The sequence below is a fragment of the Haliotis asinina genome, chromosome 13 (assembly GCF_037392515.1).
Source record: "Haliotis asinina isolate JCU_RB_2024 chromosome 13, JCU_Hal_asi_v2, whole genome shotgun sequence".
Classification (NCBI taxonomy): Eukaryota; Metazoa; Mollusca; class Gastropoda; order Lepetellida; family Haliotidae; genus Haliotis; species Haliotis asinina.
In genome coordinates this window covers 25,554,589-25,575,153 of record NC_090292.1, presented here as the reverse complement: position 1 = coordinate 25,575,153, position 20,565 = coordinate 25,554,589, and the positions used below count along the sequence as shown (strand labels likewise).

The 20,565-nt window shown below is 38.4% G+C and overlaps 1 protein-coding gene across 3 annotated transcripts in view; it reads left to right on the top strand.

The window, feature by feature from the left end:
* LOC137259216 (cytoplasmic aconitate hydratase-like) overlaps window positions 1-20,565 on the top strand; it is a 59,197-nt gene that overhangs the window by 3,095 nt on the left and 35,537 nt on the right. For 2 of the 3 annotated variants that reach the window (XM_067796824.1, XM_067796823.1), the window contains exons 2-4: window positions 17,871-17,969; window positions 18,686-18,854; window positions 19,365-19,502. In XM_067796824.1, the coding sequence (XP_067652925.1) occupies window positions 17,871-17,969; window positions 18,686-18,854; window positions 19,365-19,502 (406 nt within the window). Of the gene's footprint in view, window positions 1-17,870; window positions 17,970-18,685; window positions 18,855-19,154; window positions 19,162-19,364; window positions 19,503-20,565 lie in introns of those variants that run through there. The other variant, XM_067796825.1, reaches the window with a different exon arrangement.

Below are 20,565 nucleotides of genomic sequence, written 5' to 3'. Positions count from 1 at the left end.
ATGCTGGAGGTCAGTGTTCAAGCCCCCACATGGGTTACTCTGTCATGCTCATGCATTTTGTCTCCATGTTGGAGACAGGGATGTCTTACATTAGGGATGATAGGAAGAATTTTTTATGGTTTATTGATATGAAAATTGTGTCGCTGAATCTAGATGAAAAATAGTTTTCTTCAGATACATGATACACTATGTTATGTCAGTATTCTGTTATGATATGAGTCTTGGGTCCAAGTGAGGGTTCCAGTGAAATTCCTTATCTAACTGGCATGCTGGTTTACTTTGGGGAAGTAACTCAGCAAAGAGTCCGAAGTCACAAGAAGCTAATTACAATTTTATTTACAAGAAATAGAATAACAAGGGTGGCCACAGAGAGTCGGTACAACCCTCTGGGCTGAGGGCTGGAGCTGACCTGTGATGGGAGTCTAAACCCTGCTGATGGACAAATGGAGGTGGAGACAGTTTAACTCAGCCTAAGGAAACTTAGTCTCAGTGTATTTCGTTACACTCCACCACTGAGTCAGTCTAAGTAAACTTAGTCTCACTGTATTTCGTTACACTCCACCACTGAGTCAGTCTAAGTAAACTTAGTCTCAGTGTATTTCGTTACACTCCACCACTGAGTCAGTTACACTCCACCACTGAGTCAGTCTAAGTAAACTTAGTCTCAGTGTATTTCGTTACACTCCACCACTGAGTCAGTCTAAGTAAACTTAGTCTCAGTGTATGTCGTTACACTCCACCACTGAGTCAGTCTAAGTAAACTTAGTCTCAGTGTATGTCGTTACACTCCACCACTGAGTCAGTCTAAGTAAACTTAGTCTCAGTGTATTTCGTTACACTCCACCACTGAGTCAGTCTAAGTAAACTTAGTCTCAGTGTATGTCGTTACACTCCACCACTGAGTCAGTCTAAGTAAACTTAGTCTCAGTGTATGTCGTTACACTCCACCACTGAGTCAGTCTAAGTAACCTTAGTCTCAGTGTATTTCGTTACACTCCACCACTGAGTCAGTCTAAGTAAACTTAGTCTCAGTGTATGTCGTTACACTCCACCACTGAGTCAGTCTAAGTAAACTTAGTCTCAGTGTATGTCGTTACACTCCACCACTGAGTCAGTCTAAGTAACCTTAGTCTCAGTGTATTTCGTTACACTCCACCACTGAGTCAGTCTAAGTAAACTTAGTCTCAGTGTATGTCGTTACACTCCACCACTGAGTCAGTCTAAGTAAACTTAGTCTCAGTGTATGTCGTTACACTCCACCACTGAGTCAGTCTAAGTAAACTTAGTCTCAGTGTATTTCGTTACACTCCACCACTGAGTCAGTCTAAGTAAACTTAGTCTCAGTGTATGTCGTTACACTCCACCACTGAGTCAGTCTAAGTAAACTTAGTCTCAGTGTATGTCGTTACGCTCCACCACTGAGTCAGTCTAAGTAAACTTAGTCTCAGTGTATTTCGTTACACGTCGTTACACTCCACCACTGAGTCTAACAAAACCTGGTAGAAGGTCGCATCACGTAACCTTTGATCGACAAATGACCGTCCAATCAAACACGAGACGGTTAAAAAGATTCAACCAATCAGACAACTGAGGGACTTTCAAAATATTCAGGTCACTGACACAGATCTCTCCACAAACAAAAATCTGCATGTAACACAGTTATTTGACCTGCAGTATATATACGCTCTGTTGACATGGTTACCATTAGCTAATATTTCCGCAAGATAACATCCTTGAATATTGCCCAAAACACTATTTTCGGTGACTGTTTACTCACCGTTGTCACGGTTGTACGTGCACCATGTGCATCACCTGGAAGTGAGTGTACGCTAAAAAGCATTTGGAATCGTTCGGACACAAACCTTTTCGAGATAAAGAGTTCAAAAAGTATGTTCGAATGTGCACTTCCGCGATTTGGTAAGCTGTGTTCTGATTGGTCAATCTCAAAGGTTACCTGACGCGACCTCCCATAAGGTTTTGTTAGACTCAGTAGTGGAGTGTAGCGAAAAGCACTGAGAATAAGTTTACTTAGACTGCTATTTAACTAAAATTGAAACAATACAAAGATTATGATTTGCTGACTGATACAAAAATGGGAGTAACCTACAATAGCCAATGAAATGCAGAAAAGACAAAATGAGGTGTGTCCTCCCAGAACAACTTCAGTGACCAGACAGGGGGAGTACTTAATCTTTTAATCCTATTATCTAAGTGGCATTAATCTTGTTGGCACATTTACTGGATGCTTGATTGCTTACTCTGGGCTGGATCTTTAACGACCCTTAACTGGTGTTTGCATAATGTTATTTTACTGTAGGTGATGGCATGTTTACCCCATCAAAGCAGTTTATTAACCTGTCTTGACATAACCCTTGTCTTAGTGAATGGTTTGTCTTACAGTGGAGTTCTGATTACCTCAGGCTGGGATTTTAACTCTAGAACATCTGTGAAATTGTGTGGTCATAACCTTTTTCAATAGAATGTCTGTGAGATAGGTTTTACTACTCTTGACAGGAGTCTTGTCCAAGCTATTACTGATACATGATGAAACTAATATTCTATATTTATATTTTCCAAATATTTGAATGCTAATGTTAATAATGAATGGTATGAGTTATCATTTCATGATAACTCAAAGATTTTCGAGTATATTCAAGATGCTGTTTTTCTTGGTGATCCATGAATAAGTGTGCTAACACTCACTAGTAAAGTGAAATATCTTGATTTCTTTGGACTTGTTTGGTAATTTTTGGTCAGATTTACTTATTCGATATTTATCCATAAACGAACAACATTTAGTTAAAGAAAATCAATTTCTATGAAATATACAGCGATAGTCTATCCAGTAATATTGTGAAACATCAGCAATTGCCACTATCGACATAATACCTCACTCACTCTAGATAAACTAGTAGGTAAACTTTAAAGGTCACATGCAACGTAAAACACAACTTTGCAGATTCTGACAGCTTTTGGTATGCACTTACCGAAACAAATCATCAAAAATGCTAATTCAACCTATAAAGCCTCACCATACGATCCTGTTAGTTGCGTCTTATGACAAGCATGTGTTATTGAAGATCAGTTCTAACCTGGTAAGGACAAGTATCCACATAGAATCTGAATGACACCAAATAATCTGATTTGTTGTCACACTAATAGTATTTAATAAAATGGATCTGAAGCACAAGCAACTTTATTTCATCTTAAATCAGCATATATATCCTCAGTTCAATTAGTCGTTGTCTTGTTACCATGGTTACATAACAACAACAAAATTCCAGCATTTCACGTTATACTAAAGTCTAGTACAGGTGCAGGGGCTGATGGCTGATACAGCTTTCTAAGAAAGGGGTTGGGGTGGGGAATTGAGGTGGTAGTACACAGCTAATAATAAATGGTTGTTTAAATTAAATTTTATTTATTTAAGTATTTATTTTATCTATTAAATTTTAATAAACTTTCAGCACAAAAATGTTGGGTGTACACCCCTGACCCCGTCAGATCCAACTTAGGGGTGACGTGTATCTTATTGAACAGTAACAGTTAAATGCTAGCCAAGGACACTTCATTTAGAATCCTGGATAAGTCTCTGTGGCCCGAGGCACGCCAGCTGAAAGTACATTTCCATCACAACAGTATATCACCAAATACAATCAACAACTTTTTTCTGCAATGTATCTTTGTGACCAATGAACACAAGCTGGTGGTATTATTCTGGTGTGGTTAAACAGGCAAGCAAACAAATGAGGTCGTTTGAATCACAGAATGTTTGGATGGTTTGAAGAGTTTTATCATGTCTGCAACTTGTGGACCAAAACCCTAAGTGAAACTCACAAGCCAGTCACAACTAGAAAAATAATCCAATGAACATGGGTTTGAGTGAGGCTACCCTACTGAGCAGAGTGAGAAAGCAAGGCATGACATCGATATAAGCAAATATTCCAGCACTATCATTGTGGGAAACACCAGAAATCAGCTTCTCACATCGTACCCATGTGGGGAATCAAACCTGGGTCATCAGCATGATAAACAGATGCTTAAAGGTCACATGCAACCCCAAAATCAAACATAATTAAAACACAATTATCACTTATTCATGACATATAATGTACATTGCTGCTTGTAAAAAAACAAACAAAATTATATGCGTACAATCGCGATTCAAAAGTGCAATATTTTGTACATTGGCTTACTTCCCTCGAAACGAAGCCCTCGGGAGACCGAACCCAGTCATAGTGGGTGGCTGTGCACTCAAGGGTAACGATGGCTTCCAATTGGCTGATTCATTTGCTGACAGGCTGAGGGCTCATTGTGTGTACAGAAAGATGATCTGTTTGGTGGGCATTTTAGAAGTATGGCAATTCACAAGAAATTAAGACTCTTTATGGATAACAACTTCTTTTAATGTACTTGATGCGCCTTTTCAGTATGGATTCATATACTGTTGTCAAACAAAATCATATACACTAGAAGAAGTTGTTATCCATAAAGAATGTATATAGAGATGTTGGGTTTTGTAAATACATGTTCTCTGAATTTGCATTCAATCCAATCAAAAATCATCTCCGTAGAGATGGTGAACTACTGCGTGGCTGGAATCTGTCACTCGTCCAGTACAAAGCAGGACTTGAAACTGACAAGAGTTTGCTCCAGTTTCTGTCAGATCCAGTCATCCGAGAAAAAAAGTAGTTTGTTTGCAACCCACAGACATAAAAGCATGTCATGTGTACAAGTATCACACCTGCCTAATTACATAATGCACGAGCCATAAATTAATTTATTTTAATGGCGCATAGCCCTATAGGTGTTAAATTGCATGCGGTCAGTGATTGAAGCTGTGTATTGCATATTGTCTTTAGCAGACAGGCAGGCAGACATAAGGTGTCAATAAACCACACAATGAGCTTTCATTGTGACAGATGAAGCTTACCACAATAAACAAGGTTTTATATGTAGCGAGTAGATTATTTACTTGTTTGTGTACACATCCAAGGTTAGACTACTGCTTATGACCTCATACTCCGGGCATGCATACTGTTTCAGGCTCTGCAAACCTATTCACTGTGCATGCGTTATGGGCGCAGTGCAGCACAGCTGATGAAACCACTTTTTCTCCCAGTGCTACGGGAAATTTAGTGAATCGTTTGAACTCCGATTTCAGGGGCTTTTTTTCACATCAGTTTTTTTTCAACTTTGTAGGCTTTATAGGCCTTTTGACTTGGTTGATCCGTCATCGTATCCCAGTTGCGTAGGTGCCCATGCTGTTGATCATTGGGTTGTCTGGTCCAGACTTGATTATTTACAGGCCACTCCCATATATAGCTGGAATATTGCTGTGTGTATATCTGAAAAAATAAACAAACATGATCCACTAATTATCACTCTGAAGATCCGTGAATGTCCGAGGTAGAATAGGTCTTCAGCAACCCATGCTTGCCATAAAAGAGACTGTGCTTCTTGTCAGAAGCGACTAACTGGATCGGGTGGTCAGGCTTGCTGACTTGGTTGACACATTATCTGTTTTCTCATTGCACGGATCGATGCTAATGCTGTTGATCACTGGATTGTTAGGTCCAGACTTGATTATTTACAGACCATGGCCATATAGCTTGAATATTGCTGAATGCAGCGTAAAACTAAACTTACTCCCTCACATTAAACAACAGTCGAACAAATAGTGCTAAAGACACAAAACAACCTGGAGGTTTGAACCTTTAATCACCCTCTGTGACAATACTGACATGATAGTCTAGTACTTGATATCAAGTGAGACTATTTAATTATCCAACCAGTATAACTTAAATAGCATCTGTCACCACAGCAGCCCATGGTAATATATTAATGAATATGGGAATCTATATGGTTCAGTTCATGTTACAGGTACACAAATGTTATGGCCAGCTGTAGCGAATGGACATGGTTCATGGCGTTATCTGACTTCATGCTGCTGAATCCATTGGTTACATCAGCTTATTCATCCATACTGTAACGTGTTCGATTAGAAATACAACAATGCATTCAGTCGGCAAAACATGTTCGACAGATTGCTGTTCGTATTAACATGTTCGGCAGATTGCTGTTTGTATATTTTTTTTTGTAGTGAGTTTTGTTTATGAAAGTTTTGACTTTACTTCATTACGATACATATCGTGTATGTGTCAGTGAAACAATTTCCAGATTGATAATCGTTGATAAATCTTCTTATCAACAAAATTTCATGATAGTTAATTTATTGAGCCAGTGTGCGCAACTTCTACAAAGAGTTCTGATAAAAATGTCTGAGCAGTTCTATTGCCGTGGATACATGTTAAAACTAGTTTTTAGTCTTGACTGATATTGATGGTAAATAAGTAGTTGTTAGGGATGCAATCGAACCCCATTTACTTGGACCCCACACATCCGGAAAGCCCGCCTTCCAGACGATTTTTATGTGAAACGAGACTTACGTTCATTAATTGTGCTCGCTTGACCGGACCATGCGCTTCCGGACCCGGACAGGGAATTTTCAAACCATTCCCATATATTTCCATTGAAAAATGATCCAGTTATCTGGACGGAGAGATGTGTATAACGTGCATGTGTATGTGTCACGTCAGTACCGTTTACCGCATGACTGTGTGATTTCATTCTTAATCTATCAGAAGGCATTTGGTGTAAATTGGTTAATTAGCCATCAAAACACTAGTGAGGCGTGTCACTCATTCGGGTTTGGTGCGTGTGAAAACATCTCATCAGTAACGAAAACACATGTTAAGTAGGATTAAGGTAAATTACACTGTAATTGTACTGTATATAACACTTATATGTCGCCCTGTACTATCTGTCGCAATGCAAGTTAAAAACAGCTTGCCACATGATCTAAGTCATGTGATATCAGACGGAAGTTTACTTTCAGCAGACAGCATAAGTTCAACATAAGGGCATTTTAAATTAAAAAAAGGAATATGCAATTGGCGAAATAGAAACTTTTTGTCATCGATTTACGTTTTTCATGTAACTTACAATACAAAGCTCAACACGCTACATGATTACGTCCGAGACAACCTGACAAATGGTAACCTGCGTTCCGCCTTCAATGTATTATCGATACACTTATATGTTATGATGATTCACTATTATTACTATTGACTGTTGATTTATTGACACCCGTACATGAAATTTTTTTTCTTCCACTTAATTTTCACGTTTTGCTTGTCTGATCCAGTTAATCGGACGTCTCTCTATCCGGATGATTTTCGAGTGAAACCAAAACGTACATATATAGGGGGTTTGACTGTATATGGGACACAAATTCCTGTGTCCTATTCGCATAAGAATTAACAGTGGACCCAATACAATTGAATCAGTGCATCTACAAGGACACAGAAAAAGTCCAAATACTTTTTGTAAAAAATTGGATCAAGTAAGAATAAGTTATGACTGAGTCTGCTACTAGCCAGGTTATAGTATCATTTAGCAATCTACAGGCTGTAACTATGTGATGATCAATACAACAACATTACAACAATATTAACAGTATTAATAATAATAATAATTAAGTGTCTGGGACTCCCATTTTGTTGTCGAGGATCCCTTAAAATTAGGAAAGTCCAAGAACACAGCATGCACATGAACACGTATGGGAATGAACGGGACAGACACACACACAGACACATGCACACAGACACAGGTACACACGTACAGACACAGACACACAGACACAGACACACACACACTCAGAGGTTACTTATGTCATATATTCTCATGTAACCTCTGTTCTAATACGGCCATATTTCCTGGTTCTCGTAAAATCCTCTGGTGGCAAAAAAATTGCATCTCTAATTATCTCCCTTCTTTCTATCGAATCAGAACAGGTGTTACATTGACTTAGATCCAATATAGTGGCTGCCAATGAGTTGATCAGTATGCTAAGGATTGATTTGGTATTTCATGTTTAACTGAAAAGCAGAAACTAGTAATAGAAATTGGGACCACAACTATCCCCCCTCTGCTGATGACTTGCCACAGGGCAAGTGACTTGAAGAAAGTAACTTGTCCTGACTAATTTTCCACTTGCCCTGATTTCATGACAGTCACGATGATGTAATTATGAAAGAACAAATCAACATGGTACATATTGTTAATGTTAACTGGACTATTTATCGAGAAGTGATAAATAGCAGAGAAACATAACTCCACTTATATTAGATATAGATATTACTCTTTTATTACCAGTGTGAAATTTAAAAGCTACATTTTGAGCAGATATGAAATGAGATCTTAGTTTATTTGCAGTCTGAAACTGGAAGCTGAAGTTATCTAGTATCCCACAGACAAGTAACATATCCTTATCTGAGGACCTGAAATGAAAACTGAAGTGTCCCAGGTGTCAGACGATGGGTTTTTGGACCCCTGGTTATTCACAGTTACCATACTGTAGTTGAGTGATTGATGCACAATATGGAACACCCATGTTGACAATGTTAAGTTGTCAAAGCAATAACAAGGCTGGATTCAGTTCTGTGTAACTTGCATTTTCGCAACCCAGTATCACAAAGTGCAACCTAGTGATTAGCCAGACAATTTTTGATTGGATAAACTTCTGAAAACAGCATCCAAATATTTGCATCTACATATTGCAACAAAAGTTGTCAAGCTGGAATTTGTCTGGTGCAAGTAGGTGTTTGTCTTAGGTTGTGCCCAGTGCAATTTGTTTTACATCTTTTAAATATAGTGATGCATAACCAGTGATTCATGACACTCAGATTTGGCATGTAACAGTTCTTGTGGAGTACCATATTTGGCCATGGCAGACGGACATGACTTGCATTACTGCAAGGCTAGTACATATTCCATTCTTGCATAACTCACTTTGTTAAAGGACATATGTTCAAGTAAAACATGCTCCCTAAATAAACATAGATATTCGTTAATATTTGGTTCTGGTGACCATGAATAATGAATGAAATTAATGAAGGGGTACGGTTTGATTCCCGAATGCACAAGTGTATCGTAACAGCCTTAGTAAACACGCAACATGAATGTGAACACACAGCACTAACATGATTCATGAATCCTGTGTGAAGGTCAGCCCAGCCACATGCTAACTGGACTCCTAGAGTGTTATCTCCAACAAAGGTACAACTACAAGCCAGGGTCATCGTTATCTGTCGGGGCAAAGTCCTTTGGGCTGGCCTTGTTGGTCTGTGTCACTATTGTCATTGTGGCCCTCGCAACACAAGTGAACATCATGGATATTGCCCAATCAGTATATGACATAAGTTGAATCAGCAGCCCTTTATTGTTCTAAGAGGTGTCTGAAGGGGCTAGGCGATCTGGCTATGATTCCTTTGATACATGTCAAGGCATGATTGAAGAACCCAGTGGAATTTAAGTTGTGTTGCTTTCTCAGTATTTTTTGCAAAAAGTCAGTTATTTTTGTGTGACATTCATGCCAAATTACCACATATGAATGGAATTTTGTTGTGTTTGCCGATGATAGATGTAACCAGGGGACTAAGCTACTTTGTCGTGTTTTCCTGTAATCGCTCAAACTAGACTTTGTGGATGACTTTAATTTAAAAGTCATTCCCTGTCAATATGTAGCTTTTCCCATATGAGTTTTGAAGGGTACCTAAGGATAATATGACTATGTGCGACAGTTTGTGCTATGCTGTTGTTTTGAGGGGCTATTTAAGGAGTCTCTGTGCAAATTGTGGAATTGTGTGTCCTAGACACTGCCTGTTGCTCATTAGAAAATGATGAAAAATGCTTGAATTTTGGTTTTATGATATAGAACATCATTACACTGAGACAGTTCTGGATGTGATAAGATCATTTCATTTTAATGCTTAAAGTTTCAAGATATAAGCAGTAAAAAGTCATTCATGATTACACGATGCCATTTAGAAAGTGGTCAAATGCAACATATGTCATATTTGGGATTTCACTTTTGTGGAAGTCGCGGTGGCTGAGCGGGCTAGGCGGCTGACTTTGTGTGCTGGCGATTAGGTGCCTGACTCTGAGGGTGCGGGTTCGAATCCCGGATGGGACTCAACCGAAAAAAGTACTAGAATTTGTACTTTACTAAGAAAGTGAAATCCCAAATATGACATATGTTGCAAAAAGTCATTCAGTCACTTGCATTTGCAATTTAGTCATCGGACTCCCTGCTTCAAGCAATGTCCGACCTGTGAATGTCCGTGGTAGAATAGGCCTTTAGCAATGTATGATTGCTATAAAAGACGACTATGCTTGTCGTAAGAGGCGCCTAACATGGTTGAGTGATCAGCCTCACTGACTTGGCTGACACATATCATTGGTTCCTAATTGCGCAGATAGAAGCTTATGCTGTTGATCACTGGATTGTCTGGTCCTGATTCGATTATTTTCAGACCGCTGCCGTATAGCTGGAATATCGCTGTGTGCAGCGTAAAACTAAACTCACTCCCTCACTCAAGCAAGTTCTGCATCATTCAGTTCTATAACTTCTAATGTGTGAAGCCCATTTCTGGTTTCCCTGCCATGATATTGCTGCCATATTGCTGAAACTAGAAGAAAACCATACTGGCTAGTGACCAATTATTGCTGCGTTACCAGTTACTGCCACTACCTTCTTGTGGTGCTTGAGCAGACAGCTTGATTTTAACTCTTTGTAACCTTTCACATTTATGTGATATGTCAGGGTGTCAAATACTATTGAATTACAAGTCAAGCTGTCTGTGTAAGCGCTGCAGCCAGGTGATAACTCATACGCGGCGATAACTGGTCGTTCTTCAGTACACATTCATGTGTTCTGTTCTCCAGCTGAGAACACGTGTACTCAAGGGTTAAAAAAATAGGACCTGGGACAAATGAGTGTTCATTTCGGGCAATTATAAATATATTACTTGTCCATGGGCTACTAGATAATTTCCGTTTACAAACAATCTTGGATTTCATTTCATATCTGCTCAAAATGTCCCTATTAAATTTCGCAGTGACAATAAAGTGGTGTTAACTTTCTTTGCTGTTTATCACTTTTCGATATATCAACATAAATACTTAGTTATCATAATTATGTCATAGAAATCAGGACTAGTGGAAAAATAGTCAGGACAAGGTACGTTCTTAATGTTACTTGGCTGATTGTGAACTAGTGTGTTGTATATGAAATTAAGATATACAGTATTGTATATTGTATTGAAATAGCCCAACTATACATGACTTCTGATTCTTTTTACAAGGTCTCTCATGGCACTGTCATTAGGATTCAAGTGGCATTTTCCTCGATATAGTGCTTTTTAGTTATACAGAAAATGTCATGGAGATGGTTCAACCTAAGAAATATGTATGACGTTTGTCATTTTAATTTCTAGTTATTAACCATAGAGTATTCATGAATTATAATTTGTATTTATACCATATGTTGGTAAAACAGTGTATTCTCCTGACATATAATTTGTTGTTGTCATATTTCATCACCGTATCCAAAATCATGAGTTAAATTATGAATTATGTCACTATTAGTATTATTATTAATGGAAAATAATCGAAAAACGATTGAAGAAAGGATTAAAATTGAAGATTAATTGTGAAAAACATGTTTGATTAATCAGAATTTTGTAGTTTCATTATCATGCATTTGATTGATGTAAACTAACTGTTACATTTGATAAATATTCACAAACAAATGTGCACTCAAAAATGTAAAGCTATGCACATTGTAAATTTTAACCGTTCTATTGTTTAATTTATTATAATTCCAGTGTATTTCCTCCATGCCTGCATGTATTTCATTGCATGACATTATTAGTTATCAAAAATGATTTGCAAAAACTTTAATATCATTGATTAATTTAAACATGTACCCAGTGTATATTTCAATTATAACTGAATATCATTCACCAAATGAATATTCATATGGCCAAATGATAGTGGATTTGATTTCGAATCTCTAACACTATTATTAATTACAGTTTGTGATTCTTTACGGACATTGCCGTAGACTTGATGTCATGTAACAGTCCCGAACCAGTGCATGAATTAAGTTTGAAAAGTCACTTCCCAGGAGGGTCAGTTATGGCCAAATGAGAAAAAGGATTTTGGTTCTGATTACACTTTAAAATTTAGGATAGGTTGGATCTTTTTTAGAAGTAAAGTACAAGCTAATACATTTATCAATGTGGAATTATTTATTCAGTCAAGCTTGCAGCCATGGTGTCAACTTTATCAGATTGACCAATGTCTGTTGGTGTCAAGGGAAAAAAACCAATGCTATCTGAAAGCTTGTGTTATTCATGCTGTTTTAACAAAGGCAGGGTCAGCAACAGAATTCAAGGGTTGGTTGGGGAATTGGCACCACAACATGTTCTTCTTAAGCTCTAGTAAAATGGCGCCACTGCCAGCACACATACTTCTTTGACCAGACATTGTGAAATATCAAAATATGCTTCGGTCAGAACTGAGATGATGTTAGGTAATTGAATTGTGAGGTGGTTTTGTCCCTTGGAAAGAAAATTACTCAAACGAACAGAAAAACTTACCTCTCTATCTGTCTTAGATTTTCATCCAGCTATTCGGGATATCTTTTTTTCATCCAGCTATTCGGGATATCTTTAACATTATCATATTATTCCAGATTCACACTCTGCTAGCATTTGGGTAGCGGGCCAGAAGCTTGTTTTGAGCGCTGCTCTGAAAAGGCCAAAATATCCCTGTACATGAGATTAACCAGCTCATATTGTCTCATGATTTGTTATATGTATATATACTACATGATACAATATTATTTTGCCTTTGATGGGCAGTGAGGTAGCCTATTGGTAAAAGGTTTCCTCGTCAGGAAGAAGACAAAGGTTTGATTACCCAAATGGCTCAGTGTGTGAAGCCCATTTCTGGTGTCTCTTGCTGTGATATTGCAGGAATATTGCTAAAAGTTTCATAAAACCGTACACACTCACTTATGTATAATGTTTTAATTCAGTTAAAAATATGTTTGGCAGTGGGTACTAAAATGTGGATAGACATAGATAGATGTGGTGGTGCACTAGTGCCGACTGGTAATTTAGGATTTCTGAATGAAATAGTTTGGGCGGTTTCAACTGAAATTGGTGGAAGTACTCTTACTTGAGCACAACTTTAAAAGCGTTCATTATTTCATCTCCAAAATTGGCACATAGATAGATCTGGTGATGTAGTTTTGGATTTCAGATAAAACGGTTTTTTTAGCATTTCCATGGCAACAAATTTAGCATCAGCTGAAATTGGTGGTTTGTACTCTTTTCTGGAGCAGAGCTTTTAAGTATTCAATATTTCTTCACCAAACCAAATTCAAGATTATTTTTAACTCTTTTTTCTTGGATCAATGAGACAGACTAGATCAATCTGGTTCAGCAGAATATGTAAAGTACTTAGTTACCATGGTTACAATTTATACAATAAAAAAGATGAATTACTGAAAAGTTTAGCCAGTTCGCAAACATGATGTAGACATGGTACTCAAGGTATCCAGACCGTGTGAATGTGTATATGTGTTATCTGGCAGTCTTAATCTTGATGGGTGGTAGGTAGCCAAGTAGCTAAAGAGTTCATGCTGAATGCCTGGATTCAATTTCTCACGTGGGTAAAATGTATGAAAGAGATTTTGGATCGTGATATTGCAGGAGTTTTACTAATATGAACCAGTGTCTCACTCACTCACTCACTCACTCACTCACTCACTCACTCACTCACTCACTCACTCACTCACTCACTCACTCACTCACTCACTCACTCACTCTTAATCTTACTTACAATGCCACCACTCTCTGGAATAAACTTGCAGACCCTACTCTTCATAAGTGCAAAGACAAGCTCAAAACATATCTCTTCATTCAGGACCGTGAATGTCGGGAGTAGAATAGGCCTTCAGCAACCCATACTTGCCATAAAAGGCGACTATGCTTGTTGTAAAAAGGCGACTAACGGGGTCGGGTGGTCAGGCTTGCTGACTTGGTTGACAAATGTCATTGGTTCCGAATTGGACAGATCAGTGCTCGTGCTGTTGATCACTGGATTGTCTGGTCCAGACAAGATTATTTACATACCGCCACCATATAGCTGAGTGCAGCATAAAGCTTAACCCCTCACTCACTCACTCTCTTCATTCTAGTTGCAATTTCTTAACCTGCTGGTGTCTGTATCTCTCATGTGGCGCTTTGAGCATACATCTTGTCTCTGGTGAAATATAAATGTACTTGTTATTAGTGGTGGTAATATTAATCTTGAGTAAACATTAAGTGATTAAACTCTGCCAGTGAGTTCTTGCTAGATACTGCTTCCCACAAGACATCTTAACCTTGAACCTGAGACACTCGTGAGCAGTGAATATAGACACATTGTTTGCACAGATAATTCAGACTGCATATCTCTTTGACCAGGCAGTACATGGGTGTAATTCTCCCCACTTGGTATACTTGACATGAGTGATGCCATAGACTGTTTGGTAGTGGGTGATCTAGTTTGTGATTGATATGTAACTTGGCTTAGATATCACATACTGTAGGGTGCCATCTATGGGGTATTAGCCTGCTGTGATGGAATATCCCTAATATTGGCAAATGGCAAATAAGTTGTAATATATTCCGATTCTGATTCCCATATTTCGATGTGTATATGTTAGGGGTGACTATTGAATAGGAAACAGCTTTTGCAACATACTGTTGTGAAAGCGATAATCTGTTGCGATCAACAACAGTCGTGCCCCGTTTATCCGAACACTTTTGTTTTCATTGAAATTGTCCGGATAAGCGAATTTTTGGATATTTGAACCAAGGGCCATATGCACAAAGAAACGTACAAAGAAACGAACATAGTAGGCATCAGACATAATCTTTATTGATGACACATAATAAGCAAAAATCAGTGCATACCTAAAATATCTGATGCCTGTTTATGCAATTATGCTCACTTGAAGAAATCAGTCATAGTTTTTTGCACTGGCTGTGTAGAAAGGCGAGGGGACTTTCTCCGGTCAGTTCGTCACAATCAACATTCACAAGATCATTGGCAGTAACAGTCACAGTTGCAACTTGTGCATATGATTGCACTGCATCGCGAAGTTCTGACAAGGCCATGTCTTCTTGTGGGTCCTCATTTGATTGGATAATGTCAACATGACGAAAGCAGTCAGCAACACTCACAGCTGTCCAGACTTGCTTCATCATCCGGATTGATTAATTATAGTGACCCACAAATTGACACGTCTCAAAATTAACTCAGTGTCACCTTGCTACTCAGAGATAATTAATCTTCTCATGCTTCATAAACTGCCGACTTTTTTCATGTTATGGCACGATAGGTCCTTGGTAATCACGTGTGTATAGGTGCTCCCCCGTCTGGATATACGAGACGAAAAGTACACATAATTTAGTGTTTTGTATGTGAAAATGAATGTACGGTTACGGAAACCGGATTTCCGGATAGGTGAGTAATTTTACAGCGTTGTGATTTTGTTTTGAGGAATTTTCATTCGGAAGGCGAGTTTTCCGGATATTGCTTTTTGGATAAACGGGGCACGACTGTATTGTGATACTTTTCCAAAAGTATTTTTCCCTTTGAATCTTCTCATCTGATGTCGTGTCCTAAAAAAGTAAAACTGAAATTTCAGAGTGTTTCATAAAAACTGACAAACTTGAATTCAGATCATGTAAACAGTTCATGCATAAATTCAATGAAGCTGCACAAGTCTTCACCCAAACATCCTGTATTGTGAGCTGAATATTTATCAACAGAAGTCCATTACTAAACTATCGATAGTCACACATATTATCGATGCATCAAGAGTTTCTTGTTTCTGCCTTCGATTAATTGCTGTCTGAGACTCAACAATTGCAATCCATCGATAATTCGATTGCATTGTTACATCCCTAGTATATACAGAGAGTTTCCGTGATTGACATTGACTGTACATGCAAAGTCTGTTTCCTTCATGCTAAGATCCAATTTCAATTTCAAATCTGTTCTCGTCACGAAATGGCTGAAATATTGCCGATGTGATGTTAAATATTAACTCCCTCACTCACCTAAAATTAAGGGTGGCAGGGTAGCCTAGTGGTTAGAGCATTCGCTCGGCTGCTGAAGACCAGGGTTCGATTTCCTACATGGGTACACACTGGGTGTATGCTACTTAACCTGATCTGTTGTCAATAATGGGGTGGAGGGGTAGCCTACTGGTTAAAGTGTTCACTCATCACGCTGAAGACCCAGGTTCAATGCCTCATATGGGTACAATGCATGAAGCTCATTTCTGGCTTCAGGATATTGCTGAAACATTGCTGAAAGTGGTGTAAAACTATGCTCACTAAAAATTATTAAAAATTATTATTATTATTATTACTCAGGAAAAATAAATGTTACTTTTGTGAAAACAAAATCTTGAATTTAGGTTTGATTTTGAGGCATTGTACTTTCAGTTATCAATTGATTGCATGTAAAGTATGCTGTTTTGTCAGTTAATTATGATGGAAAAACTCACTGAATGAAAGTCGATGTAGATTTTAACCACAGAGATAGTCACAAAACTTCATATATTTTTATGACCCAGTATACCGGTTTTGAGAAAAAAATGCAATATGTGTTATTAGAAATGCACTTTGCAATAACTGTGATACCGGTAATGTCGTGTGGATATAATACTTATTCTGATTAAAATATATAAATTGAAATTTGGAACACTTTCAATCAGAGTTTAATACACAAAAACATGAATATCAACAATGCCTGAAAATATGGTCTCCATGAAGATGCCACTTACCTGATTGTCACACTCTTCTCAAATAATGGTTGTTTTGATTATGTTGAAAGTAAGTGGTGACCTGTATGAACTGTTTGAAGCCAGCTGTCATTCACTTCCTGATAAACTATGTCATGTGATTACACTGTCAGTTGAGTAGAGTTACAGAATTGTAATTGGGGTATCTTCCGTTTTTTAATAGTACAGTGTTATCATACTATCTTTAAGGTAGATCATGGACAGTATATACTGGACAAAATAAGTTAAGGATTTATCAGAGTGTCAATGAGTAGATAAATATTATTCATAATTTTAAAATTTACATCTGTCTCTATTTTTGTCCTGTATATGTGTCATATACCGTATACATGGATAATCCCCAAAATGAAGTGCTTCTTTAGCAAGTTAAAGTGACAGATTTATTTCAACTGTAATGTGATATGAAGGATAGAATGGACTTGACATATGAGCTGGGATGGTTAGGAAATAATGGATGGAGTACCCACATGTACTTACCCGAATTGGAATCATGTACTCGCAAATGTAAGGAATACAGCGTTTCTGTCAACTGTCTGAATAGTCAGTCAAGGGTTGACAGAGATTATTACAGAAAACTGGAAATGATGGCAGTAAAACATTTAAACAGATCTATTTAATTCTATTCTTTGACTATTTAATTCATGTCTGTTTAACCTTAACCAATATAAAGAGCAGCACCATTATTTAGGCCACATTTCTTTTCTTACTAGGTTTGTGTATTACAGGAATATTCCTGTCTGTGTTTCAAAAACAAAAAGAAAGAAAAAGATTATGTCAGATTATTTTTAAGACGCGAATCAGAAGAAAGATTAAGGAAAGAAAGATTGTTTCAGCAGAGATTAGTAGATCTATTGTCATGATTATACAGTCACTGTTTTCAGTATTTTCACTCGGTAATGTTTTGTTTCATTGTGTACAATTTCATTTTGCAGTGATACAAATTGGTAATAAAGTCGTTTTCACAAAAGCATATTTTGAAATTATATATCTGGATTTTATTCATTGGCGGTATTTACAAAAGTTGGAAAATGGATGATTTTTTAAACTTTTGCGAAAGGTGTGGTTGGCAGATTGAACCTGCTGTCTTTGTTTACAGCAGGGAGCAACCCGTATGATGGACTGCTGAAGGATGTCACGATCGAGGGGAAGGAATATAAATACTACAGTCTCCCAGACCTCAATGACAGTCGATATGGTGCGTATTAACCCCTATTACGTAATAATAGATAGTAAGATTATAATTTTTAAAGCTCCGGTTTTCATGCTTTGATGCACATGTGCATGCTCAGGTGCAAAGATATTTTTATCTTGGATAACCCAAGCTGTATAAGGTGTTAGAAGGTTAACAGTCATGACTTATCCCACCGGGTACCCATTCACTGCTGGGATAGTTTATAAACAAACTCACTTTCTTGTGAAGTGCCAGGATGGCTATCAAATGCCGGTTGACATCATCAGTGAACTGCTGACAGTGAAACAGCTGGAGAAAACGTAAGATCTTATACCCCATGTCTTCCTGACCCCCTCATTCCAGGTACGAAAAACTCGCATTATACACGGGTATATATGGTACAGAAGTCCAATAAACTCTCATGATACAAGCATGACATAGTGAAGGTCCGTGTTAGAATAGGTCTTTAGCCACCCATGCTTGCCATAATCAGTGGTTGTCTTGTCGTAAGAGGCGACTAACTGGATTGGGTGTTCAGGCTCGCTGACTTGGATGATACATCATTGGTTCCCAATTGCGCAGATCAATGCTCTCTCTGCTGTCCACCCACCCTGATATTGCAGCAGTGTTGCAAAAGTTGCGTTAACACTCACTCACTCACTTGCATGAGCTTGGAACTAGCATTGACTAGTGGTTGAAATGTGGATGATAAATTTGATTACTGTGAAATATTCTTGCAGACAAGCTGCCCTACTCTATAAGAGTTCTGCTGGAATCTGCTGTGAGGAACTGTGATGAGTTCCAGGTCCTCAAGAAAGATGTGGAGAACATATTGGACTGGGAGAAACTGCAGGCGAACAGTGTGGAGATCCCCTTCAGGCCCGCCAGAGTTATCCTGCAGGACTTTACGTGAGTATATAACACAGGGGGTCCCCTTCAGGTTGCCAGGGTCATTCTCCAGGACTTTACATGAGTATATAACACAGGAGGTCCCCTTCAGGATGCCAGAGTCATCATGCATAACTTTGCATGAGTCTGTAACACAGAAGATCCCCTTCAGGCCCGCCAGAGTCATCATGCAGAACTTTGCATGAGTCTGTAACACAGAAGATCCCCTTCAGGCCCGCCAGAGTCATCATGCAGAACTTTGCATGAGTATGCCAGTGTAAAACAGTAGATCCCTTTTCAGATCACCAGTTATTTTGCAGGACTTTACGTGAGTATATAAAACAGAAGATTCCCTGCAGACAAGCCAGAGTCATCTGTCTGGACTTCAAGAATGTTATGTGATTTGGGGGGTATCATTTCTGTGTCTTTCTGAGTGTTTCTTTGACATGACAGTGTGTTTATCTGTCGTTTCAGTGAGTTTTTGTGATATTTTACAGCACCTCAGTGAGATTCCGTGTCTTTGTCTTCCAGGGGTGTTCCTGCAGTTGTAGACTTCGCCACCATGAGAGATGCCATCAAACGTCTCGAAGGTGATCCGGAAAAGATCAACCCAGTCTGTCCTGCGGATCTAGTGATAGATCACTCAGTGCAAGTGGATGTATCAAGGAGGTGGGATGGATGTAGTTGCTGTCGCTACTGTCTTTTATATATGATTTGTGTCGTAATTGTAAGAGTTTATGTTAGGTGTTGAAGTTATGGCTGTGAATTACATGTGAATTACATATGTGGAGTAGTGATCGTTGTAAGTCCTTGCTAAGAGTGAGTGTTATAGACAGTGTGTCTATTAAGGTATTTGGAGTTACAACGGTCGTAAATCCTTGTTAGGAGTGAGTAATTGTAAGAGTTTATGTTAGGTTTTGAAGTTATGTCTGTAAATTACATGTGAATTACATATATGGAGTAGTGATCGTTGTAAGTCCTTGCTAAGAGTGGATGTTACAGACAATGTGCATTTTAAGGTATTTGGAGTTACAACGGTCGTAAATCCTTGTTAGGAGTGAGTAATTGTAAGAGTTTATGTTAGGTTTTGAAGTTATGTCTGTAAATTACATGTGAATTACATATATGGAGTAGTGATCGTTGTAAGTCCTTGCTAAGAGTGAGTGTTATAGACAGTGTGTCTATTAAGGTATTTGGAGTTACAACGGTCGTAAATCCTCGTTAAGTGTGAGTGTTACGGAAAACGTGGGTTAGACATGTTGAGTTATGGTCATCATAAGTTGGTGTAAAGTATGGATGTTTTCGTAAGTCTTCGCGTCTTTAACATCATTGGACATTTAGGAGATAAACATCATGTGTTGGCCAATTTCCGGGTGTTAGTGAGTATTTGAAGCACGGGAATGCATTTGAAACCTCCGGGGCCAATTTCCGGGTGTTAGTGAGTATTTGAAGCACGGGAATGCATTTGAAACCTCCGGCTGACGCCGTCAGTTACAAATGGGACGGCGTCAGCCGGAGGTTTCAAATGCATTCCCGTGCTTCAAATACTCACTAACACCCGGAAATTGGCCAACACATGATGTTTATCGACATTGTAAACACAAAAGTAAACCAAAGGGGTTTTAGTGTCTGCACTCGTTTACATCGAATACGGACACAGCAGTGAAGTGTCATCAGATGGCCGTTTCAGCTGGTTCCCATGGTAGCATCTGGAGTTGCTCATTTGTGACGT